At 48.0% G+C, this 26,919-nt stretch overlaps 1 protein-coding gene across 4 annotated transcripts in view; it reads left to right on the top strand.

The window, feature by feature from the left end:
- The window catches only part of RTEL1 (regulator of telomere elongation helicase 1), a 126,542-nt gene that overhangs the window by 62,811 nt on the left and 36,812 nt on the right, over positions 1-26,919 (top strand). For all 4 annotated transcript variants that reach the window (XM_077335950.1, XM_077335949.1, XM_077335947.1 and 1 more), the window contains exons 21-30: positions 1,727-1,812; positions 4,194-4,271; positions 6,886-6,963; positions 10,888-11,028; positions 12,511-12,626; positions 13,417-13,540; positions 20,280-20,433; positions 20,990-21,138; positions 22,928-23,023; positions 23,962-24,169. In XM_077335950.1, the coding sequence (XP_077192065.1) occupies positions 1,727-1,812; positions 4,194-4,271; positions 6,886-6,963; positions 10,888-11,028; positions 12,511-12,626; positions 13,417-13,540; positions 20,280-20,433; positions 20,990-21,138; positions 22,928-23,023; positions 23,962-24,169 (1,230 nt within the window). The remainder of the gene's footprint in view (positions 1-1,726; positions 1,813-4,193; positions 4,272-6,885; positions 6,964-10,887; positions 11,029-12,510; positions 12,627-13,416; positions 13,541-20,279; positions 20,434-20,989; positions 21,139-22,927; positions 23,024-23,961; positions 24,170-26,919) is intronic.

The raw sequence follows: 26,919 nt of genomic DNA, 5'->3' as shown, positions 1-26,919 counted from the left end.
CTCAACCGTAGGCCTGGTGGGAAAGCTCCAGAAGTCCATGATCTCCTTGGGTAGAGCGTTCCAGCAGTAGACCGAATGCCGGAATACAGAGACGGAACCAATAACTCTCTGCAAGAAAAGGTGGCATATGGTTTTAATAAGAATCGGATGTGGGGAAGGCAAAAATGGCAAAAATTGGTGAAGACCATCCAGTGTAAACTCCCTTCTCTACTTCTGTGGAGGGCTTTACTCCAGAGAGTGTTCCTATAAGGTCATTTCAAAATAAAGCGAGGTATATATTTGCTCCAAGGCAAAGGAAAAGCAAAAGCTTGTGGTCAGGAATCAGATTGTGCAGAGCAGGAATGTTCAGGAGGGCCAGCTTGGTGTAGTGGTTAGGAGTGTGGACTTTCTAATTTGGCGAGCTGGGTTTGATTCCCCATTCCTCCACGTGCAGCCAGCTGAGTGATCTTGGGCTAGTCACAGCATTGATAAAGCTGTAATGTCCAGACAGGAATCTCAGCCTCACCTCCCTCACAGGCTGTCTGTTGTGGGGAGAGGAAAGGGAAGGCGATTGGAAGCCGCTTTGAGACTCCTTCGGGTATAGAAAAGTGGTATATAAGAACCAACTCTTCTTCTTCTTCTTCAGTAATAGCAGGGCTCTCTCAGCCTCCCCTCCCTCACAGGGTGTCTGTTGGGGGGAGAGGAAAGGGAAGGCGAATGGAAGCCGCTTTGAGACTCCTTCGGGTAGGGAAAAGTGGCATATAAGAACCAACTCTTCTTCAGTAATCTCAGGGCTCTCTCAGCCTCACCTCCCTCACAGGGTGTCTGTTGTGGGGAGAGGAAAGGTAAAGCGATGATCATCCGCTTTGAGACTCCTTCAGGCAGTGAAAAGTGGGGTATAAAAACCAACCTTCTTCTTCCATAAGGGACAGCAGTGTAATCGGCTTATTGTGGGAATCACTTCCCTTTCTATGTTGCAAGGTCCTCCAGCTTTGTAACCTTTCCCCGTAATGATATGTCATGCCATTGACCAGTTTTCCGTTTGCATTGTTTTTCCAGTTCCCTAATCCTAATCCTACTGCAAAGTTTATTGGAGGCCTTTGCCGTCAGACTTAATGTCTTTTGCCATTTCGCAAGGCACCTTGAGTCTCACTGACCAGCGCAGGCTATAAATGGCATCTGTGATTATAAAAAACTGACCTCCCTAGGAACTCCTTCCCTCTGTAAACAATTGCGGTTTTGCATCCCCTGGAGTCCTCCTCTTGTCACAAATACGCTGTTTGCCAAGAGAGAACTGAGACTGGTGACTCTCTGGTTTTGGTAGGAACAGAGATTGGATCACAGTCATCTAAACCCCAGTCACAGGTTAAAATGACTGTGCCGTTGTTTTGGCTAGGTCACTTGGACCACCTACGTCTAGTCTGGCAAGAAGCAGGAAATTCCCCTGAAGCACCATATGAAACAGCCCTTTGTAACAGAAGGGTGTCTGTCTTGAATGACAGCACAAAGGAAATCTCTCACACAGACACGCAAGCACACTCCTCTAGCTGTGTACTCTCTCTAAGCCCAGGGAGGAAAGAGTTGGGCTGCAGGGTGGGGCTGGGAGTTTCTCAGTTTTTTTTCCCGTTGCGGGGAGATCAGGCGAAAATGTATGTGGGAGTAGAGAAGACTGAAGCCGTTAAGCGCTGTTTGAGTGGGTTTGGACTCAGTCCGGACTCTGTGCGTGTGTGTGTGTGTTTTATTGCAGGTAATCTTGTGCGAATCGTACCCAATGGACTGCTCATATTCTTTCCTTCCTATCCCGTTCTGGATAAAAGCCTGGAATACTGGAGAGTACGTATTGTTCTCTGTGCACAATTCAAATTCCGTACGGGGTCCAATTCTTAGTCAGGAGTATAAAGGCCATGGGCGAAGAAACATGATCCACACTGGAATTGAAAGGATTTAGACCAGGGGTAGTCAAACTGCGGCCCTCCAGATGTCCATGGACTACAATTCCCAGGAGCCCCTGCCAGCGAATGCTGGCAGGGGCTCCTGGGAATTGTAGTCCATGGACATCTGGAGGGCCGCAGTTTGACTACCCCTGATTTAGACACACTCCCTGTTGTTCGTTCGTTCATTTGTTCACTCATTTTAGATTTTTATACTGCCCTTCTATAAGGCTCTGGGCGGTTTACATAAAACGTCATAGAATACTTCCATAGAATATTATTATAACAATATAACAGATAACAATCATAACAGTATTTTAACAGAATGATAAAATTGCCAAATCCCTGGATAGGTTCAATTGTTCAGTCATGGGACGGGGTGTCTGGGGAGGGGGTACCAGCAGATGTTTTGAGTCGGTTGGCCTCTTGCAAATGCTGGTGGAAGGAGCTCCCTTTTGCAGGCCCTGTGGAATTGTGGGAGTTCAGGCAGGGCCCTGATCTCTCCAGGGAGCTCATTCCACCAGGTGGGGGCCAGGACTGAGAAGGCTCTGGCCCTTGTTGAGGTCTAACATGCTGCTTTGGGGCCAGGGATCCGCAGCCAGTTGGAGGTGGCAGAGCATGAGGCTCTTCTGGGGGTACAGGCAGGCAGGCGGTCTCTCAGATACACTGGACCCAGACCATGTATGGCCTTGAAGGTGATTGCCAAAACCTGAAGCTTAATCCGGAATTCAACTGGGCAGCAACAGGGCAGAAGCGGGTTTTATATAAATAAAAAAGTTTGCCAGGTGGTGGAAAAGTTGTACAGTTGCTCCTTTTACAGTTGTACGATCGCTCCCCTGTTGGGAATGTGATACCTGTTCCCAATAGCCACTCTATAGAGTTGCCAAAGAGGGGTTGAAAGGGGGGACTGACTTAGTTAAAAGGGGGCCTGAGTTAGCAGGACTGTGGAATGGGAGCTCATCCCAAGTGGTCAAATGAATGTTTGGGCCAAGTGAATGACGCAGTTCCCGCTTACAGATGACCTTGATGCAGTTGTGGAAGGCCTCATTCTCTGTTGCTCAGTTCTTTTTGGCAAGCGAGAATGACAACCAGGTAATCAGTAAATGCCACATCATGAACCAAACTGGAACAGCAGTCACAGAACTCCCTTGAGGAAACCAGAAAGGCTGCACTAGGTTGCTCATGCTGCAGCCATCCTACACTGCTATAGCATGAGTGTCTTATAAGGCGTTATAAGTCCAATAGCGGCTACTAGCCATGATGACTAAAGGGAGCCTCTACATTCCAAGACTGCAGACCTCTGAATCCAAAACGGCTCTTCTTACATTCTTATGAAGGCCTCAGCCTTTATCCCCTGTGACCTCCAGAGGAACTGGCTGACCACTGGGTGACACAGGATGCTGGTCTAGATGGACTACTGGTTGATCCAGCTAGACTTGTCTGGCATTCTCTGCATCTTGAAGAAAGTGCACTATTAGAGTTCCATTCCAGGATGAAATGTTTATACCTTATCTAGCTCTAAGGAGGAGAATCACAGGAACAAGAGGGAACGTGGGCTTCATTCACCTGCAGCAGAATGAGCGACTGCCCCTTCAACTTGGCCTCCAGATTTGCAGCTTGACTATGTCACGCCAGTCCTCCTAGGCGATACTTGGAAGTGCTGTTTCTCTGGATGTTACCATTTAGCCTGGAGAGGAGACAACTGAGAAGGGGTCTGATAACCCTCTTCAAGTATTTAAAAGGCTGCCACACAGAGGATGGAGCAGAGTTGTTCTCTCTTGCCCCGGAGGGACGGACCAGAACCAATGGGATGGAATTCATTCAAAAGAAATTCCGTCTAAACATCCGGAAGAAGTTCCTGACAGTTAGAGTGGTTCCTCAGTGGAACAGGCTTCCTCGGGAGGTGGTGGGTTCCCCATCTTTGGAGATTTTTAAACAGAGGCTGGAGAGCCATCTGGCAGGAAGGCTGATTCTATGAGGGTTCAAGGGGGTGGCAGGTGACAGTGGATGAGAGGGTTGTGAGTGTCCTGCATAGTGCAGGGGGTTGGACTAGATGACCCAGGAGGTCCCTTCCAACTCTAGGATTCTATGATTTCCAGCTGAATGCCTTTTGGGTGGCTGAATTCGGCCATCAGCTTGTATTGGCACCCCGTGTCTCGCTTCTTTGTTGGTGAGCAGTGACGGCTGGTTTCCAGCCAACCGAAACCACAGGGGTCGGAGGCCGCAGTGGTGGAAAAGCTCTCAGTCGGAAACCTTTCTAGTGTGATCTCTTTCTTTTGCTAGGAACAGGATCTCGCTGGCTCAATAGAAGCAGTGAAGCCGATGTTTGTGGAACCGAGACACAAAGGAGCGTTCACAGAGGTCAGTCAGTGTTTTCATACCACTGGGGGGGTCTTGTTCTTTCTCTCTTATTGCTCAATCGTCCATCTTTGGGGAGCAGCACGAAACCCTGTGTGGCTGGGCTGGTTTTTAGTCATTCAGGCTTGCATCAGCAATTTCTCTGTGTTGCTTTCTTGTGTTTCTTCAGGTGGTTTCATTCGCCATTCAGAAATTTCTAAATCAGCCTTTTTCAAACTTTAGACCAGGGGTAGTCAAACCGCGGCCCTCCAGATGACCATGGACTACAATTCCCATGAGCCCATGCCAGCGGACGCTGGCAGGGGCTCATGGGAATTGTAGTCCATGGACATCTGGAGGGCCGCCGTTTTGACTACGCCTGCTTTAGACCGTGAAGGAGCGGCTGAAATGAATAAATAAACAAACAAACAAATAAATACTATTTATTATATTTATTCCCCGCCACTCCCAGGACCGGCTCGTGGCGGTTTACAATAGTCTGTGAGAAAAACCCGAATAAAACCCCCATTAAAACCAGACACCACAAAGTACCGTACAACAGAACGGCACATGGAAGTAATAACACACATCACCCATCCCCCTGGTATACCTAATAACGGTCAGAGGAGGGACTTTTTCAGGCTTCAAAGACCCCCAGAAGTGATGTCATCTAGCCCTGCCTCCCTGCCACGCCCCCTTCCCCCTGGAAATGGTATAACCATCCACACCTTTTGCCCTTCTTTCACTCCCTCCCCCACCTTTACTAGTACTATGGTGGCTTTGGCTCATGTGAGCTTCCTGCATTCTGCAGGGGGTTGGACTAGGTGACCCAGGAGGTCCCTTCCAACTCTATGGTTCTAAGGTTAGGAGCTGAGAAGACAGCCTGGACACCACCACCCCAATACCATGCCACAAACGACTCCCTCCCCCTTTGGATTTTTACACCCACTGCCTACCCAACAAGCCCTCTGGCTGGAGGCAGCCAGCCCCCTAGCTTGTGGTCACGTCCATTGAGCTCTTGCAGACCCCGAGGGCTCCAGAGACCCCTGGTTGGGAATCTCGGATCTAAATTATCTCACAGATGTATTACATGTTGAACTGCCAAAAGGCAGTTGGCTAAAGCCCTGATGACCCCCTTAGGGTTAATTGTGTCCCAGTGACCTTATCCTTCCTGAAGAACGGGCGAGCCCAAATTCCATTTCTTTCATGTTTTAATTTTTAATTTTAAATTTGATTTTTATCCCCCAGCATACTCTATCCACTCTAACTGATAGGTGATCCCTGGCCCCAAAGAAGTCAGCCTGGACTCAACAAGAGCCAGGGCCTTTTCGGCCATCGCCCCAACCTGGTGGAACGAGCTTCCCAATGAGATCAAGGCCCAAACGGAACTTAAACAGTTCGCCAACCATCGGCCTGGTGGATGAGCGCTGTTTTGCAGGCCCTGCGAATGTTTGACAGGGCCCAAATTTCATCTGGCAACTCATTCCACCAGAGACAGGAGGCTGGACTAGAGGGACCACTGGTCTGATCCAGCAGGGTTCTTCTGAAGGCCTTGACTTCTATGCCCTGTTGTTGGCCTTCCAGAGGAACTGGTTGGCCATTGTGGTAGACAGGATGCTGGACTGGATGGACCCTCACTGATCTGACCCAGCAGGGCTCTTCTTATGTTCTTAGGAAGGCCTCAGCCTCTCTGCCCTGTTGTTGGCCCTCCAGAGGAACTGGTTGGCCTCTGTGTGAGACAGGCGGCTGGGCTAGATGGACCCCTGGTCTGACCCAGCAGGGCTGATGTTTTTAGGAAGGTCTTGGCCTCTCTGCCCTATTGCTGGACCTCCAGAGGAACTGGCTGGCCCCTGTGTGAGACAGGAGGCTGGACTAGATGGAGTTTTGGTCTGATCAAGTAGGGCCCTTCTTATTTGCTTAAACATCCTCTAGAATTAATTGTTTTTGTCCCCCCACCCAGCACCATCAGTGAAATCTCGAGTGAAAAACTTTTGCTTTTTAGTTCACCGGCTTTTCCTGTTCTTTCCCTCTCCCATTTTTCACAGGCACCTCCAAAAGAACTGAATGTCCTCTGGAGAGTGGTGTCCTTCCATTCTCTCTTTGCCATTCTTTCTAGGGGGTCAACGCAGTTGAATCTCATCATCGAACCATGATTACTCAGACTTAAATTCCAGGGAAATCAGCTGGCCCTTCAGTTTCTTTACTAGTTTTGTTTATTTGTGTTACTGTGTTCCGGGGGCTTGTCAGCACTGTAGAAATAGTTACTGGGAAAAATTCCCTAAACAAACATATGTGTCTTGTGTGTGTGTGTTTGTTTGGGGGGAGGGGAGAAATGCATTCATGCATCACACTCTTGTGGCTTAAAAGTACCAAATCCCTTTTTCTTTGGCTCGGATGTGGATGTGCTGCCTTCAAAGTGACACTAAGAGTCCCCACTGTTCTTTTCCATAGAAATTGACGTCATGCGCAGCCTGCAAAGAGTATTTTGCAATGCGGGTGTTTTAAATTTCTCCTAAACAGACACCTGGCGAATGAAGTACAAGTCAAGAGGGTCCAAACATCATCCTGAGGGTCTTGCGTGAGGGTGTGAAAGTTGCGTGGACAGCCTTCTGGCTTTATTGACTGGCTTATCTCCTAGGTCATGCATGCCTATTACGAGAAGGCTGGCTGCCCGAAGTCCAGTGGCGCCGTTTTCCTGGCAGTGTGTCGTGGAAAGGTACATTTGTTTCCCCTTAAAAGAACACCTTATACTGTGCAGCGATTATTGTTTCTGTAAATGGCTACCTGGAGGAGTGATGAATGTGTCCAAATGTTGCAACTCTCCACAAGCACACTGCAATCTTTAGGAAATTCTTAGCCCAGTAGGAAACCCCTTTAGGAAATGCTTTCCAGGACTGTTCTTTAGAACCAGAGCTTTGAAAAGCTTTTTCAGTTACCATAGACCGCCTTTTTAGCTGTCCCGAGACCTTTGTTTCTCTTGTGTGCTGCAGGGCAGAATCTAGCTCAGGGGTAGGCAAACTGTGGCCCTCCAGATGTCCATGGATTACAATTCCCATGAGCCCCTGCCAGCATTTGCTTCTCAAAGCACACATACCCCTTTCTCGGCGGAGAGATAAAAATGGGTATCCCTGTTAGTCTTTTCTTTTCTTTTTTTTTTGTAGCAGTAGAAAGAGCCTGAATCCGGGAACACCGGATTATCCGGGTGGATAATAAGGTGAATAATAAATAAATAAATATTGTCAACTTATTGCTTTTGAAAAAACAGTGATATGATTGTAGATCAAGATGGGTATCCGTGTTAGCCTGTCTGTTGCATTAGAAAAGAGCTGGAGTCCAGGATCACCTTCAAGTCAAAACAAATTTGTGGCAGGGGATGAGCTTTCATCCGTTATGTGTATCTGTAGAAGCCAGCTGTGGCTCTTGAAAGTTCATATCCTGCCTCAAATGTTGTGAGCCTTGAAAGTGCTCCCGACTTTTCCAGTGTAGGACTGGTTCACAATATAAACACTCAAAGTAAATTAGAAAACAGTCAAAACCTCCTGTAACACATTAGAGATATCCTTATCCATGGTTCCTCTATATATTTCCCCCTCATGGGCAGTCTTCAAGCAAAGGTTGGATACACACTTTTCTTGGATGCTTTAGGATGCTTAGGGCTGATCCTGCGTTGAGCAGGGGGTTGGACTAGATGGCCTGTATGGCCCCTTCCAACTCTAGGATTCTATGATTCTATGATTTGTGAAACAGCCTAGGGGGTGGAACATGTCTGGCTTTCCAAGTTGGAATAGGGCCAATCAGGGTGCAGCCAGCAAAGCTGGTTGCACCCTGATTGGCCCTGCCCTTGCACCTCCCAACCTCCATCCCTGGACTCTAGCCTCTTTGCTCTCAGATGCACCTCAGTGCCTGGAGCCTGCTAACGAGGGCTTCCTGGCCTGCTGACTACCTGCTAAGGAGCACAGGGCAGTTTACAGAAAACAGGAGGAGATACAATTAACATATGGTAACAGGTAACAGTAATAACAATATAACAATAATAATAAAAATATGATGGAATGCAAGTCTGGGAAGGTTGTGAGTGATGGAAACAGAGCCCTGAGCCCCTTCTGAGCAAATATCTGAAATGGGAGAGGAGTGTAGAATCAGGATGGTTTGGAATCTGGTATGTTGCAAGAGCCTCTTGTGGCGCAGAGTGGTAAGGCAGCTGTCTGAAAGCTTTGCCCATGAGGCTGGGAGTTCGATCCCAGCAGCCGGCTCAAGGTTGACTCAGCCTTCCATCCTTCCGAGGTCGGTAAAATGAGTACCCAGCTTGCTGGGGGTAAACGGTCATGACTGGGGAAGGCACTGGCAAACCACCCCGTATTGAGTCTGCCAAGAAAACGCTGGAGGGCGTCACCCCAAGGGTCAGACATGACTCGGTGCTTGCACAGGGGATACCTTTACCTTTATGTTGCAAGAGATACATAGAAACACAGAGCTAAAAGAAACCCCAACTACATAGAATCATAGAGTTGGAAGGGGCCACACAGGCCATCTAGTCCAACCCCCTGCTCAACACAGGATCAGCCCAAAGCATCCTAAAGCATCCAAGAAAAGTGTGTATCCAGCCTTTGCTTGAAGACTGCCAGTGAGGGGAAGCTCACCACCTCCTTAGGCAGCCGATTCCACTGCTGAACTACTCTGACTGTGAAAATTTGTTTCCTGATATCTAGCCTATATAGTTGAACTTGTAGTTTACCTGCTCTTCCAGCCCCCTGCACAATGCAGGAAGTTCATAGCCTCCCTCCGACCCCAAAAAAGCTAGTTTGTGATTCGTGAAAAACAGGAAGTTATTGACCTCTGCTTTTTTTTTTTCTGTTCTCTGTTCTGAACCTTTTTTTTTAAGTTTTAACCTAATCAGATAATGGTGTTTTCACTGTGTCCCGCTTCTCCGACAATTTTAATGTTGGGCTTTACATTGATTTTGCATAATTTTCTACTGCCCTACCTTTAGACCACAGAGAAGGAAGATTCGTGGCAAGTGAATCTTCCCTCCTCCCCACCCACCGCTCTGGAACAAGCTACACTTTGTGATTCATCCAAAACAGGAAGTTATTGGCCTCCGTCTGTGGAGGCTACCACCAAACTCCCCCCCCCACGCCACCCCCAGGTGTGGCCACCGGACAAGCTTATTCAGGGGGACATTCAGGAGGGACAGAATGTCAGTATCAGGATTGTATGTTCCCAACAACTGTTGACCATCAACATTCTTGCAAGGCCTTGACAGGTTTGCGCATCAAAGTAATTGGCACAAGCCTCGCATGGGGACTATGCGCTATTGAGCAAGAACGTCTGTCATCTACTGAAGCGCTTTTCCTAATTGCCCAAAGTGATCTGCCGAATGTTGGGTGCACAGTTATTATTATTATTATTATTATTAGATTTATAGCCCGCCACTCCCTTGCGGCTCGTGGCGGGTAACAATATCGCAATTTCCCATTAAAACCCCATAAAACAATAATAACATTGCCAATATTGCCAGCATGGCAAGAATGGCAGCTCAACTCCCCCCCCCTCCCTCCCACTACTAGCGGGTGGAGAGGAGGTCCTGATTAAGTTAAGGGAGCAGGGCTCCTTGAGTGAAACTGAACTTTTCCCCTCTCAAGCTGCAGCTCCCTGCAACAGCCTCCTCCCCAAATGTTGCTCCCAGGGCCTCTCAAAAATAGTTGAGGGAGGGAAATTTATTCATTTACTTTATCAAAGAGGTTTATTTGCTTTATTTAGTTATTTAGTTATTTAGTTGGTTTATACCCCGCTTTTCTCTGCAGTGGCAGAGAAAATTCCCCACTCCTCCTCCCCATGCGGCCAACTGGGTGACTTTGGGCTACTCACAGTCCTGTGAGAGCTGTTCTCACAGAGCAGTTCTGCCAGGGGTCTCTCAGGGTGTCTGTTGTGGGGAGAGGAAGGGAAGCCACTTTGAGACTCCTTTGGGTGGTGAAAAGTGGGGTATAAAACCGAACTCTCCTCCTCCATCCCTCTCCAATGGCAGGCTTGGGGCAGTTTACAACAGTTATAAAACATAATGCAATTCAATAAAATTCCATCACCGCCACTGATTAGCTGGTTACTTTCTCTTATTATGGTGGTAAAATGTCCCGTACGGCAGGGGTAGTCAACCTGTGGTCCTCCAGATGTTCATGGACTACAATTCCTATGATCCCCTGTGAGCAACTGCTGACAGGGGCTCATGGGAATTGTAGTCCATGGACATCTGGAGGACCACAGGTTGTGACTACCCCTGCCCTACGGAGCGAAAGTTTTATGTAGGGGGGGAAATGAGGAGAGGAGAGGAGAGGAGCGAGGCCTATAGTATAGCTGGGCTGGGCCCAACCACAGGCGTGGTGGAAGTGTGCCGTTTTACAGCCTCTGCGGAACATTAGCAGTAGTATCAAGGCCCGGATCTTAATGACAGCTCATTCCTTTGTTTAAGCCAGTCTTATTGCACCTGTAAACTCCACCTGGACCCAGCTCAGGTCCACCTTGGATAGAGGCCCAGTGGCAAGCGGCAGACTCCATGCCGTGAACCTTTCTCAAGTCAGTGTGGAAGCTTCTCCATGCCGGTAAAGCCGTCCATGAGTGACCCGAAGCTCTGTGTTGCCTGCAGGCCAGCGAAGGTTTGGACTTTGCCGATAAGAACGGGCGAGGCGTCGTAATCACCGGACTTCCTTTTCCTCCTCGCATGGACCCGAGGGTCGTGTTGAAGATGCAGTTCTTGGATGAAATGAAGTGCAAAAATGCTGGCCAGGTAAGGAAGCCCTATTCCGTGCGGGTAATTCAGGACCTGACCTGGGTGGCTCAGGCTAGCCTCATCAGATGTCAGAAGCTAACTAAGCAGGGGTCTGCCCTGGTTAGTATTTAGATGAGAAACCACCAAGGATGTCCTGGGTTGCCATGCAGAGGCAGGCATAGCACCTCTGAATTTCTCTTGCCTTGAAACCGTATTGGGTTGCTGTAGGTTGGCTGCCATTCAACTGCCCTTTCTTCCACCTACAATGTCAGCAGCCTTTCTGCCTAATTCCTAAACCTGCAGGCAGCACTGGAGAGTTCTGCTGGGGTTCTTTATGTTAAGGTTCCCTGCTGGTCACTACAGTTCCAGTCCAGGTACGTTAGGACCCAAACAAAATCTCATGCCACTTAAGACAATTAGAGAAGCAGAAGAAGCCAACAACCAGGCTAGGCAGAGTTGCAAAGAAGTAACGACTTTATTCCCAAATAATACATGGCATAAAGGCGGACCGGATAATAACATGTTTTTGTGTACTTTCTCAGTGACAAAAATAATGTGAAATATGTTTTAACACCTTCATAGATTGATACTCTAAAGCAGTGGTCCCCAACCTTTTTTAGGCTGGGGACCGGCAGGGCAACTGCCCCGCCCGCTAATCGCGCATGCGCGACCACACCCACGCATTGCGCATGCGCGGCCAAAATCACGTATGTGCGAAAGTGCAGCGCATGCGCAATTTCGGCCGTGCATGCGCAATGCGCGGGCGCGGCCCTGATTCCCTCTCCCCCCTCCTGCAGTAAGAAGCTTCCCGGGCCGCAAGCTTGCGGCCTGGGGAGTTTTTTACTGCGGGGGGGGGCAGGGAAAGGGAACCGCGGTCCGGCGCCATGGCCTTCGCGGCCCAGCTCCGGGCCGAGGGCCGCAGGTTGGGGACCACTGCTCTAAAGCTTTCAGTAGAACATCTAGATTTGCAGCAACGTTTAAATTCAATATGATTCATCGAATTATAGAATCACAGAGTTGGAAGGGACCTCCTGGGTCATCTAGTCCAACCCCCTGCACTATGCAGGACACTCACATCCCTCTCGCTCACCCACTGTCACCTGCCACCCCCTTGAACCTTCACAGAATCAGCCTCTCCGTCAGATGGCTCTCCAGCCTCTGCTTTAACATTCCCAAAGATGGAGAACCCACCACCTCCCGAGGAAGCCTGTTCCACTGAGAAACCGCTCTCACTGTCAGGAACTTCTTCTGGATGTTGAAACAGAATTTCTTTTGCGTTAATTTCATTCCATTAGTTCTGGTCTGTCCCTCTGTAACCAGAGAATCTTCCACGGGGGACTGGGTAACAGTGGCTTAGCCTACAAGTCTTGTATGTCCCCAGGTCGCTTTCACCGTCTCCTGTACTGAAGACAAGTACGCAGGCAGGCAGTGGGCAGAAAAACCCTCCTCCTCACCCGCTCCATCCCTTTGCCTGTTCGTTCATTTCCCACCCCCATCTAGGGCCTGTCTGGAAGCACTTGGTACAAGCAGCAGGCTTCTCGTGCGGTGAACCAAGCCATCGGCAGAGTCATCCGGCACAGGCAGGACTACGGCGCCATCTTCCTCTGCGATCACAGGTGAGGTGACCCTTCTTGCTCCATTTAGAAGAAGAAGAGTTGGTTCTTATATGCTGCTTTTCTCTACCCGAAGGAGGCTCAAAGTGGCTTACAGTCACCTTCACATTCCTCTCCCCACAACAGACACCCTGTGAGGGAGGTGAGGCTGAGAGAGCCCTGATATCACTGCTCGGTCAGAACAGTTTTATCAGTGCCGTGGCGAGCCCAAGGCCACCCAGCTGGCTGCACGTGGGGGAGCACAGAATCGAACCCAGCATGCCAGATTAGAAGTCCACACTCCTAACCACTACACCAAACTTAAAGGTAAAGGTATCCCCTGTGCAAGCACCGAGTCATGTCTGACCCTTGGGGTGACGCCCTTTAGCGTTTTCATGGCAGACTCAATATGGGGTGGTTTGCCAGTGCCCTCCCCAGTCACACCAAACTTAGCCTGCCCTTTTCTCCGTTCCTCTTGTTTGCCCCCTGCACTGCTACTCCAACCTTTATGTATAATCGTTGTGGTTCTTACGTTATTATGTAAACCGCCCTGAGCCCCCGGGGAGGGCGGTACATAAATATAATATATAAATAAGAATCCCTTAAGTTTATGGTGGATACTCGGAGAAGTTGCTTTTGACTACGCTGGGATGATGCCGTGTGTAGAAGAGCCTTGTCCCCAAGGTGAGGAATTTGACGTTGAAGGCATATAAGAACCAACTCTTCTTCTTCTTCATAGTCTTTTAAAGTCATTTCAGGTTTTTTGAATCTAGCTGTTTGGTATCCTTGTCTCTTTGCTTTTCACTCCTAACAGGTTCAGTAATACGGATACAAAAGCCCAGTTGCCTTCCTGGGTGCGTCCTTATGTCAAGACGTATGACCATTTTGGACACGTGGTCAGAGATGTGTCTCAGTTCTTCCGTGTCGCACAGAAGATTGTAAGTATCCTGCACTGAGAGGTGAAGACAATCACGAGTGTTCCTTGTATTCGGTCCCAGAAAATGGGGTAGGGGCCACTATTATCATTATAAAAATCTTCCTAGAGACATAAGGGCCTCCTAGCGACATAAGTATTTCAGGACCCGTAAGCCATCTACAAATCTCAGTTGGATTTACTGAAAGAACAGAAGCTTTAAAAACTTTCCAACCTACAGGTGGACATTAGCAAGAACAAGGACTCCTCCAGCACTATTGTCAATCTATCACATCAGATTCAGTCCTGCAGAGCACTCAATCCTCTCATGTGGACTATCATCCTGCCCCAGCAAATCCACAGAGGTGGTTCAGTTCTGTGGAGACCTTGAGGCATTCTTCTGACGTCACACACATGAACACACACATGAACAAAACAAGCAAGCAGACAGCATCTACACCAGGGCTAGTCTACCTGTGGTCCACCAGATGTCCATGGACTCCATTTCCCATGAGCCCCTGCCAGCATTTGCTGGCAGGGGCTCATGGGAATTGTAGTCCATGGACCTCTGGAGGACCACAGGTTGACTCCCCCTGCTCTACCGGACTGCCGTTGGAATAGAATGCTCAGAAATTCAAGGATCCCTGACAGATCCTCCATATGCTTGCAGCCTTCTAGGTTCGCCCCCAGGTTCTCCTATTAAATAATAATAAAAAAGAACCTCCTCTAGAACTGGACGATCTTCCAAACTAGCACCGAGAGGCAAATTTGGCAGCCAGAAAGGGCGAATGTTAGCTGTGCAAGTGCAGGAGTTCTTGGGTAAAATGGATTTTCTTGACCCTTTCCGATCCAGTTTTTTGGGGGACTGAAAAAACTGCCTTGTTAAGTCATCGAGGGAAAGTGGGAGGGAGAGAGTGACTCTGTTGATTCTCTTGAACCTCTGTCGGCTGTGGGCGGAGGGCAGGGGCAAATTGTGGCGGTCTCTGATGATTCTTCTGGTGGGATTGAAATACAAAATTTTATTTGATTTATATACGATTTGACATTTTTATTGATTATCTTATATTGCCCCTCCCCGCCAGCGTTCAGGAAGGGCAGGCTATAAAAATGAAGATTTTATTTTTATTCTACTTCTGTCTGGCAGGTCTTAAGCCTCAGGTTTTCAGGTGCCAGGCTCAGGTGTATTTAGTCTTCCATGCCTTTTAGGTCCCCTTCCTTGTTTTGTTAGTTGCTTTGTCAGATTATTTATCCCCCTGATACTTTTAAAAGGCTTTTCTAGGGTCCACAGATGCAGCTTTACAATTTTGTTGTGTTGTCTTGACCTCTGCTGCCATTTTCCTCCCTTTTGTCTTGTTGTCTTGTTTTACTGATATTTCATATATATTACTGTTAAAAGGTATCTTACGGATACCATATGCCAGAAGCAGGATATAAATATTTTAGAGGGCAGCCACACTCTGCTGCAATAGAAGAGCTAGATTCAAGTCCAGGAGTAACTTAGAGACCAACAGGATTTTCACGAGGGGAGCTTATGATAGTCAAGGCTCCCTTCAGATTTCACAATAGATTGATTTTGTTGGTCTTTAAGTACAGTATTTGCTGGCGTATAAGACTACTTTTCCCCCCTGAAAAACATGCCTCCAAGTGGGGGGGTCGTCTTATACGCTGGGTGCACTTCAGTTGGGGTAGACACAGCTGCCCATAGTATTATATTTTGAGTGGAAATGTTGGGGAGTCGTCTTATACTCCCAGTCGTCTTATACACCAGTAAATACGGGCCTTGGTGGAGCTGTCAAAGGTCCATGGGGCCTGCAAGATGGCTCTTTTCCACCAGGCCTATGGCTGAGGCCAGAGTGGCTGGAAGATCATATTGGCTCCTCTCCTCCCCTCCTCTCCCCTCCCCACCCCCATGACATGAGACCTATTTGGAGAAGGGACGTCTAAAAATTAAATAATAATAATAATAATAATAATAATAATAATAGAGAAAGGCAGTGGGAGGGAATAAATAAATTAGGCTGCACTGTAATCTGTTTTAAGGCTGCTTTCCTTTTTATTGGTGTAAACCACCCCTATCCCCTTTCTGGGGAGGGGTGAAGGGATAGATCAATTTATAAATACATACTACTGGACTAAGAGAAATAAAGTAATAATTTTCTTTTCCAGAATGGGATGCTGGGGGATAGTTCCTCAGTTCCATGGTATTTGTACTGTGGAGTCCTTTGGAATTCCGTCTTTGTCAGCTGTTTATATGGAGGTGCCTTCCTTGCCGGTTCTCCAAAAAGCTTGCAGAGCAATCCCCGTTTTACGAGGCTTTTTTCCATTATGCGGTTTGGTTGTAATTGGTCAGTGCTAAAAGTTGTATGAGTCAGGGCACTGATTGTGGTTTTGCGTCATCCTGTACGGTCGGTCAGGTGGGCCTCACTGTTTGGGGATGTCTGACATTTTGCCCGTGATCCAATCAGGGGGTGACCCTGAACTGAAAGTTGTGACTAATTTGATCTTGCCTGTTTGTGTCAGCTTTTTCGTTTCCAAGATTAACCTTTTAAATTAAGAACGTGCTTTCGGTGTTCTGTTTTGCTTAGTTAGATTTTTTCTTTGGAAACTTGCTGGTTTTCTGAGCTGTGTAGGCTTCTGGTCGTCTGTAGACAGATCAAAATAATAGAGCCATAGTATAGTAATAGATAATGTAATACAGGCAAAATAGAGCAAACCTTTTCTCACACAATTTTACAAATAACAGTGGGGTCTCTATAACAAAAGTACTCTGTATTTGAACATTCAGTACTGTCAATGTTGTGTTTTGAGATGCTCTTCTTCAGCAATGATTATTTCCAAATACACAAACAGAGCTCTTCATAGAGTAAAATCTCAAATGGTGCCAAAATTTATCTCTGCTACCAAAATCTGCACTTTAGTGCAGCCCACAGGCTTGCAAAGTTATTCAGACTCCACTGTTGTTTGTAACACTGTGTGAGAATATGTTTGCAAAGTACGTGCATTTTGCCTGGGTGCCATAGTCTGTAGAAGAAAAAGAGTTGGTTCTTAGATGCCGCTTTTCTCTACCCGAAGGAGTCTCAAAGCGGCTTCCATTCACCTTCCCTTTCCTCTCCCCACAACAGACACCCTGTGAGGGAGGGGAGACTGAGAGAGCCCTGAGATTACTGAAGAAGAAGAGTTGGTTCTTATATGCCACTTTTCTCTACCCAAAGGAGTCTCAAAGCGTCTTCCATTCGCCTTCCATTTCCTCTCCCCACAACAGACACCCTGTGAGGGAGATGAGGCTGAGAGAGCCCTATTACTGAAGAAAAAGAAGAATTGGTTCTTATATGCCACCTTTCTCCCCACGAAGGAGTCTCAAAGCGGCTTACATTCACCTTCCCTTTCCTCTCCCCACAACAGACACCCTGTGAGGGAGGGCAGGCTGAGAGAGCCCGGAGATTACTGAAGAAGAAGAGTTGGTTCTTAGATGCCGCTTTTCTCTACCCGAAGGAGTCTCCAAGCGGCTTACAGGCGCCTTCCCTTTCCTCTCCCCACAACAAACACCTTGCGAGGCGGCTGAGGCTGAGAGAGCCCTGATATTCCTGCTCGGTCAGAACAGCTTTATCAGTGCTGTGGCGAACCCAAGGTCACCCATCTGGCTGCATGTGGGGGAGCAGGGCATCAACCCCCCGCTAGCAAGCCACCTAGAAACCTTTGCTGTGGGGATGAGGTCAAAAACACGGCAGATCCCCATGGGGTAGCACCAAAGAAGTAAAAAGAGTTCCTGCGGTTTTCCTCATTGCACGCATTCTAAAGCTTGCTTCATGGGATGAACTGCCAAGGGGAAACTTGGCTCCTGAAAACTCTTCAAGTCCAGCGACACCTTTAAAACCAATTCAAGGCCTAAGCTTCCACGTGCATCGGAGACGCTGAAATGGACGTTGCTGGTCCACGCGTGCACACAGCTCCTTGTGCCTTGAATAAAACTTGGTTGGCCTCCAAGGTGCCACTGCTCTCAAACTTTGTACTGTTCCTTCAGACCCGCAAAATGACCCACCTGAATCTAACTTCCTGGAAATCGCCTTGGTCTCTAAGGCGCTCCCACACTTGCGTCTTGCTGCTCAGCTTTTTTTTTTTCACTTTAGACCAGGGGGAGCCAACCTGTGGTCCTCCAGATGTTCATGGACTACAATTCCCAGGAGCCCCTGCCAGCGTTCGCTGGCAGGGGCTCGTGGGAATTGTAGTCCATGAACATCTGGAGGACCACAGGTTGATTTCCCCTGCTTTAGACAACCCGTTGTCATCATTTAAGTATTTGAAAGGTTGTCAGAGCAGGGCGGGGAGCAGAGGAGAGGACCTGCAGTAATAGGTTTAAACTACAAGCAGAATGGTTCTGGTTAGAAATGGGGGGTCGGGGGGGGGGGGTTCACAGAGTAGTTCAACAGTGGAATCTGCTATCTAAGGTGCCAGCTGAAGACCTGGCTCTGGAAAGCTCATCTGTAACCACTATGCCACAATTCCCAAAGGTCATTCCTCTCCCACACTCAACGAACTTTCCAAATCACAGGTTCTTGACACCCATATCTCCACACCCATGGCCTCTGCGCCACCACAACCTCCCATACAACACAAACATTCAACCCCATGCCCTTGCAGACTGGACAGCTCTTCCCCTTCCTCTTCCCACCTCCAAGCTCTAGCGCCCGTCGTATTCCTGGATACAACGGGTTTTGCCCCTAGTGCGTGTTTGTGTGTGTGTGTCTGTGTAATTACCTCCCAGCCAGACATATATTTATGATAAGATCCAAAGGCCACATCCTGCCCACCCCCACCTTCACTGACTCCTTGGTCATATCTCTCATTTAGCCCAAACAACTACCCTGGTCTGCTAAGAAGAAGGAAACTTGGAGAAGGAAATGTTGGAGAAGAAACTTCCTGGAGAAGAAAATGTTGTTTCACAGTTTGAATATAGAGTTTCACTTACCATCTTTGAAGTGTCATGATAGGAAATGTTATTTCTGATGTTTAGACTTGTTTGTATGAGTATTGAAAAAAATTAGGGTTCTGTTTAAAATAGCGTTTTCAGCATGACGCATTGCAAGAGAGAGCAGTTCTGGCCAATTACCAATTTGGGTTGTTTTGAGCTCCTTAAAACATTCATATAGGGGGACTTTCCAACCTCTCCCTGGCTCCCTCGGGGACAAGAACAAATCAGAAGGAAACTTATGCCAAGAATTTGAAAAGGAAAATATCTCCGTAAAAGCATAACAGCATTAAGAGTCCAGTGGGACCTCTAAGACCAACAAAGCTTTATTCAAGGTGTGAGCTTTTGTGTGCACACACACTTCCCCAGAGAGTGGAACAGGGATCATAAGAGTGCAGATATAAGGAGAGTAAATTAGTAAACAGTGTCACAAAGGCATCCACAAATATGCAGCATGATAACAGTCAGAGTAGTTCAGCAGTGGAATAGGCTGCCTAAGGAGGTGGTGAGCTCCCCCTCACTGGCAGTCTTCAAACAAAGGTTGGATACACACTTTTCTTGGATGCTTTAGGATGCTTTGGGCTGATCCTGCATTGAGCAGGGGGTTGGACTAGAATCATAGAGTTGGAAGGGGCCATACAGGCCATCAGGCCATCTAGTCCAACCCCCTGCTCAACGCAGGATCAGCCCAAAGCATCCAAGAAAAGTGTGTATCCAACCTTTGCTTGAAGACTGCCAGTGAGGGGGAGCTCACCACCTCCTTAGGCAGCCTATTCCACTGCTGAACTACTCTGACTGTGAAAAATCTTTTCCTGATATCTAGCCTATATCGTTGTACTTGTAGTTTAAACCCATTAATGCGTGTCCTCTCCTCTGCAGCCAACGGAAACAGCATCCTGCCCTCCTCCAAGTGACAACCTTTCAAAGAGGGCTATCATGTCCCCTCTCAACCTCCTTTTCTCCAGGCTGAACATTCCCAAGTCCCTCAACTAGATGGCCTGTGTGGCCCCTTCCCACTCTATGATTCTATAATGAAGATCGCATCATTCATTGCTAGAATAACAAAATCAGTCCTTTAGGTTCAGTTGTTCACAAAAATATAGGGGGAATAAAAATGTTAAGGTTAGTGAAGGAGGAGTGGGGAATCAAACCTAGTTCTCCAGGTTAGAGGATGCCACTCTTAGCTAGGGCACCAAGTTGGCCTTGCTTAATACTTGGATGAGAGACCACCAAGGAAGTCCAGAGTCGGTATGTGAAGGCAGGCAGGGGAAATCCACCTCTGAACATCTCTTGCCTTGAAAATTGTACAGGGAAGCCAGAAGTGGGCTGCAACTTGATAGTACTTTCCACCCCTCACCCCTGTTTAGCCCCCACTCTTTCTGCTCGCTATTACTTCTGCTTGAGAGCCAGTTTGGTGTAGTGGTTAGGAGTGCAGACTTCTAATCTGGCATGCCGGGTTCGATTCTGCGCTCCCCCACATGCAACCAGCTGGGTGACCTTGGGCTCGCCACAGCACTGAGAAAACTGTTCTGACCGGGCAGTAATATCAGCGCTCTCTCAGCCTCACCCACCCCACAGGGTGTCTGTTGTGGGGAGAGGAATGGGAAGGCGACTGTAAGCCGCTTTGAGCCTCCTTCGGGTAGGGAAAAGCGGCATATAAGTACCAACTTCTTCTTGTGAATGCCATGGCTTTGAATTTGGATGGAGTGACTTCCTTGAGTCCTTCGGTTTGCGGGTCCAGCTCCCAAAGTTACGGCTTTGGGATTTCTCTAGTGTAACGCTTCCACTCTGTGTGCAGATGCCCCCTCCGCCATCCCGCACTCCATCTTGCGCTGCCGTGGAAGAGGAAGAGGCCTCCACGTCTTCTGCCATATCCAAGCCAGCCCATTCTGTGATGAAAGCCAGCAATTTGGATGACCACGTCCCAAGCTTGAAAAGGAAGAGGGTGATGGGTAAGTGGGTGTCTGTTCTGAACACAGCAAAATTAGGCAGTGATGCCCCCTGCCCTCAAGCTGTGCCATTTGTGCTGACGTGATTAAAACAAACAAAGATGGCGTCCTCTGGGGCTCTTTCGCTTTTGACCTGAGTTCAAGCCCCCCTTTGCATTTGCTTACCTGGATTTAATTAAACCTGTAGGGGTTTAATTGTTATGGGAGCAAGGAAATTTCCCTTGATTCAGTTTCCCAGCCACCTGAGGCAGCCAGAACACATGGAAGGCTGCCAGCCGTCCCTCCTTTGCCTGAACATATTTTATGTTATTCCATGCCTCCTGTCTCTGAACTCTGCCATATGATAAATAATAATCTTCCAGATCCTCTTCTGGTATTCTTCCCACTACAAACCATGTTTCCTGCTACCAAGGCAAGGGTTCTTTTTAAAATTAACTGCAGGATATTCTCATCAGCCCAAACTGGATGTAATCCTCTGCCTGTGAACTTCAGACGGTTCTGGGCAGAAAGAACCAAGGCCGGGTTGTGAGTGACTTCCTCTTTGTGTGCCTTGCATCAGATAACGGCATGGCCAACGGGTGCTTTGAGAGCTACAAGGGTCCCCTCGCCTCAAGAAAGCAGGCCGGTAGCCTCTTGGACGCCCTGGAGCGCAACGAACAGAGTTGCGGGGAGGCAGCGGAGAGCGACGGCTTGCCAGGAGAAGAAACGGTACGGATGGGGAGGGGCTGTGGCTCAGGGGGAGGGCCCCTGCTTGGCACCACCAGTTAAAGAGGGTCAGGCAGTTGGTTTGAGACCCCGGCCACCTGATAGGCAGCGCTGACCTAGATGGACTGGTTATTTAATTGGAATCCTTTAAGCCAGGGGTAGTCAAAGTGCGGCCCTCCAGATGTCCATGGACTACAATTCCCATGAGCCCCTGCCAGCGTTTGCTGGCAGGGGCTCATGGGAATTGTAGTCCATGGACATCTGGAGGGCCGCACTCTGACTACCCCTGCTTTAAGCCTCTCCTCCTCGGGCTCCTTTTATTTGTTTGTTTATTTCTTTACTTGGATTTTTATACCGCCCATTCTTTGCGGCTCTGGGTGGTTTACGTGGAACACTGCATAAATTTACATGGGACATTATAATTCTCAATAGAACATCACATTCTAACAATAACAATTACAACGCAGCATGAATAACAACAATGCTGGGGAGATTAAATTGTTCCGTCATGGCAGGGTGTCTGAGGGGGGGACCAGCAGATATTCTGAGTCAGTCGGTGTCAAGTGAATGCTTGGTGGAGGAGCTCCCTTTTACAGGCCCTGCGGAACTGTGGGAGTTCAGTTTTGGTCTGTCCTTGCACACCGAAGATTGCTGGTAATTCCTTCGACTGCTCGCATAAGTCTTTTTCAGCCTCTAAAATAATCTTTCAGGCTTCGAGGACCCCAAGAGTGATGTCATCTAGCCCCACCCCCGGAAGTGACACGTCACCCTAAGTGACATCACTGCCCGCATTAACAGGCAGATTCGAGGAGGACTGAAGGGGGGGGGGAGAGACAGGATGCTGTTAAGGTCGGAGTAGGTGTGGAGGCACCACCCCCTTCTCAGGCACAGGAACCACGAGAGAAGTCACTCGTGCTCAGGAGGGGGAGCAGTGGACGTGGCCGCTCCCCTAGCTTGTGGCCCAGTCTATAAAGGCAGGAGAGGAAAGGCGGCAGATCCCCTCTGGGGCTCCCACGAACCCCCAGCTTACTGAAAAGCACAGAGATTGCAGACTGATGGTGTGATTCAGCAGGAGATGGCCTCACGCATTCATTCATGCTGCACAGTGCTAACAATCCCTCCCTCCCTTCCCCAAATTCCCGCAGAACAGTCATGTGCAGTTGCCAGGCAGTGTCGTTCCAGTACGGGAACGAATGCCTGTATAACCGTGGCTTTTTCACACTGGTTTCTAAACCTGGCTGTATTAAGCAGCCCACAGAGCTAGTCTGATCTCCCCACAGCTTGAAAGCTAAGCAGGGTTGGCCGATTATGGGAGACCACCAAGGAAGGCGGGGGCTTCTGTGCAGAGGCCCCATCAAGCCCCCTCTGCTCCTTTCTATGATTCTATGATAATATTTCGCTTTCGAGGAGTACTTGACCTGGCTCTTTTACGTTGCCAAGATCTATCTCCATTCCTCCCCCCCCCCCGCCTGCATGTTATTTTTCCCATCCCGCCTTTACCATTTAATGTGCAAATAAATTCAAGTCAAAAGAAGCAGATAGACCTTGACTCCATCTGCATTTGAATTGTCCTCTTTTCTTTGTTTGGGAAATCTCCAAGCATTTTGGGGAGGGGGGACAACCAACTTCCCTATACTTCCCTGTTGTCTATGAAGAATGAGTTTTCCAGAAACACAGCTGTTTCATTGCAGACTGTGACCCTAATAAGAGAACAAAGCTGCTCTTTGCTGTTGAGTTATGGGGAATGCTGAGAAGGCGGAAGGAAGTTGTATTAACTTTGTTAACCTTTCAGGCTAAACGGCTATCAACTCTCTCCCTCCAATACGAGAAGAGACTCATAGACGGGCAGAAGGGAGGCAGAAAGAAAATAAAGATAGTCAACGACCCGGTAGGTAACCTGGAAACCTGACCTGAGAGGGCATCATGGGAGCCAGCTTGGTGTAGTGGTTAGAAGCACAGACTTCTAATCTGGCGTCCTGGGTTTGATTCCCCGCTCCACCTCCACATGCAGCCAGCCAGGTGACCTTGGGCTTGCCACGGCACTGATAAAGCTGTTCTAACTGAGCAGGAATATCAGTTCTCTCTTAGCCTCACCCACATCACAGGGTGTCTGTTGTGGGGAGAGGAAAGGGAAGGCGAATGGAAGCCACTTTGAGCCTCCTTCGGGTAGAGAAAAGTGGCAGATAAGAACCAACTCTTCTTCTTCTTCAGTAATCTCAGGGCTCTCTCAGCCTTTCCTCCCTCACAGGGTGTCTGATGTGGGGAGAGGAAAGGCTAGCGACTGCTAGCCGCTTTGAGACTCCTTCTCGTAGAGAAAAGCAGCACTCTTCTGGATTTGTCTGCAGCCCTCTTATTTGTTTAAAACAGGGTGGTCAACCTGTGGTCTTCCAGATGTCCATGGACTACAATTCCCATGAGCCCCTGCCAGCGTTTGCTGGCAGGGGCTCATGGGAATTGTAGTCCATGGACATCTGGAGGACCACAGGTTGACTACCCCTGCCGTAAGGGATCCAGGAAGCCTGTCTGGATGAACCGAAAACGTCAAGAGGAGCTAACAAAGAAAAAGGAAATATATTATTATGCAGCATTTTATCGGGTATCTATTATTTTGGTCCCTATTTTATATCGATGCAATTGATGTGCCTTTTAAAATTGGTGTCATGGCCCATTGATGTAAACCGCTTCAAGTTCTTAGTCAAAGAGAAGTGGAATAAAAGTTAATTAATAAATAGCTCTCTTTTCCCCAAGCCGATCATTGACCAGAGCGAGTTAGATCTGTGTGTCTTTGACTTCTACCCGCTTTCTCTGTCTCTCACATTATGGCAGACCAGTTACGTGGGAGAGCCCCTCGAGGCCAAGAAATCCAGGTCTGTAGCCTACTTTGCGGCAGTCAAGCGAGCCCTCAGCCAGCTGAATTTTGACAGGTTTACTCAGGTGCTTCAGAACTACAGGAAGACGAATGACTTAGATGCCATCTTGCCCCAAATCAGTGCCCTCTTTGCAGGAGAACCAGAAAAGCACGCCCTGTTGCGAGGTAAGACTGCCGGCACAGTGGACATGTTCCGTGGGGAAACAAATTTAGAGTCCAGCGGCACCTTTAAGGCCAACAAAGTTTTATTCAGGGCATGAGCTTTGGTGTGCATGCGCAGTGCGCACGCACTCGGAAGCTCATACCTTGAATAAATCTTCGTTGGCCTGAAAGGTGCCCCTAGATTCAAAATTTGTTCAGCTGCTTCAGAAGTAGCACAACAAAAATTGACAGATTCAAATGGGTCGCCGTGTTGGTCTGAAGTTGCACAATAAAATCAGAGTCCGGTAGCACCTTTAAGACCAACAAAGATTTATTCAGGGCGTGAGCTTTCGAGTGCAAGCACCCTTCGTCAGATTATGATCTTCTTACATGACAGGGAATATATAGCAAAAATCAGTTCTGTTACATCAGTAGACTGTGTCACAACTAAATACAGCCAATGATAATCCTTTGTCAAAACAGCCAAACAATCCCCTAGAATCCAGTGTACTTTACACAGGGAGAACCAAACAGCCTTTTATTAGTGATCAAAGGTTCTCACCTCTCCATATGTTGCTTGCTCCATCTGTCTCCATACAACTATGAAATATTCCTGCCAGGGAATTGCTGGTCACTTCCCAAGGCCAGGGAGGCAAACTCAGAATTCCATTACAATGTCATATCTTACAGTCACATTATCACAAATCAAATAAATAATGAGGAATATAGATACACAAGTTGAACAAGGTTAGCATGAATAGTGAGATAAAAAACCTTTGTCCCTGTTGAGTCCTGGGTTTGTCATATTATTGAGTTTTGTAATCACTTGCATTTCTGCAGTCTTTCTTTCTGGCCTGTTCTTGAAGTTCCTTTGCAATACAAAAGCTACTCTCAGGTCTGTTATTGAATGTCCTGGAAGGTTGAAGTGCTCCGCCACAGGTTTTTCAACGTTGTGGTTTCTGATGTCAGACTTGTGCCCATTAATTCTTTGGCCTAGGCTATGACCTGTTTGCCCTCTGTAGAGAACCGGGGGGCATTGTTGGCACTTGATGGCATATACTAAGTTGGAAGATGAGCAGGTGTATAGGCCTTTGACGGTATAGGTGATGTTGTTAGGTCCAGTAATTGTGGCTAAAATGGGAGGTTGTTCAAAGATTGTATTTTCCTCAGAAAGCCTGTGGTGTCTCGAATATAACTAAAGGTACCTGGACGTGGTTACTTTGGTGTGTCTGAAAGGATTTCTTCCTGAATGCATGGGGGTAATTCCTTGATAATCCTGTGTAGTTCTTTTTTGTGTTCCTGTGTGGGGTCTGCGTCCAGTTGTTTGTAAAAGGTGGTATTTGAGAGCTGTCTTTGAGCCTCCTGGATGTAGTCCGGTCTATTCATGATGACAACAGCTCCACCTTTGTCAGCTTCCTTAATTACTATATCTGGATTGTTCCTAAGGCTCTCTACGGCCTTCCTTTCAGCACAGGTGATATTCTGCTGTGTGCGATGTTGTTTGTTGATCACATCGGTTTGGACCCTGCGGCGGGAGCAATCTATGTAGTGTGGAATTATGACCATCTGGCGGAGTCTCTTTTCCTAGAGTGTTGCCTTGTTAAAGATGGTACTTGTTCTCCAGTGGCTTCTGTGATGGAATGGTGTGTAGATCAGGGGTAGTCAACCTGTGGTCCTCCAGATGTCCATGGACTACAATTCCCATGAGCCCCTGACAGCAAATGCTGGCAGGGGCTCATGGGAAATGGAGTCCATGGACATCTGGTGGACCACAGGTAGACTAGCCCTGGTGTAGATGCTGTCTGCTTGCTTGTTTTGTTCATGTGTGTGTTCATGTGTGTGACGTCAGAAGAATGCCTCAAGGTCTCCACAGAACTGAACCATCTCTGTGGATTTGCTGGGGCAGGATGATAGTCCTCATGAGAGGATTGAGTGCTCTGCAGGACTGAGTCTGATGTGATAGATTGACAATATTGCTGGAGGAGACCTTGTTCTTGGTAATGTCAACCTGTAGGTTGGAAAGTTTTTAAAGCTTCTGTTCTTTCAGTAAATCCAACTGAGATTTGTAGATGGCTTGTCTTTTTTTGTGGAAATCTTGCCAAGTGGGTAGACTCCTTGTAAAGGTAAAGGTATCCCCTGTGCAAGCACCGGGTCATGTCTGACCCTTGGGGTGACGCCCTCCAGCGTTTTCATGGCAGACTCAATACGGGGTGGTTTGCCAGTGCCTTCCCCAGTCATTACCGTTTACCGCCCAGCAAGCAAGCTGGGTACTCATTTTACCGACCTCGGAAGGATGGAAGGCTGAGTCAACCTTGAGCCGGCTGCTGGGATCGAACTCCCAGCCTCATGGGCAGAGCTTCAGACTGCATGTCTGCTGCCTTACCACTCTGCGCCACAAGAGGCTCTGCAGACTCCTTGTAGAAATGTCCATTTCTGAAAGTTTCTCCGGGATCATAATAGATATAAGGAGGGAGTAAATGTTATTTATTTATATATTTAGATTTCTGCACCGCCCATTTCTTTGCAGCTCTGGCCGGTTTACACTGAAACACTCTTATGACTTACACGAGTAGCAAATTAGTAAGCAGCCTTGTGACGACGTCCGACAAATGTGCAGCATGACAATGAAGATCAGACAATTTCTTGCTAAAATAACAAATCAGTTCTTTGGGTTCAATTGGCATTCTTTGTCATTCTGTACTGGCTGTGATGGCTGTTCCATTTTCTGAGGAAGTGTGCATGCACGCGAAAGCTCACACCTTAGGGTCTCAGAT

This window comes from Paroedura picta, chromosome 4, assembly GCF_049243985.1.
Source record: "Paroedura picta isolate Pp20150507F chromosome 4, Ppicta_v3.0, whole genome shotgun sequence".
Lineage (NCBI taxonomy): Eukaryota > Metazoa > Chordata > Lepidosauria > Squamata > Gekkonidae > Paroedura > Paroedura picta.
The sequence above is the reverse complement of the archived record's forward strand: the minus strand, read 5'-3'. Positions and strand labels throughout refer to the sequence as shown.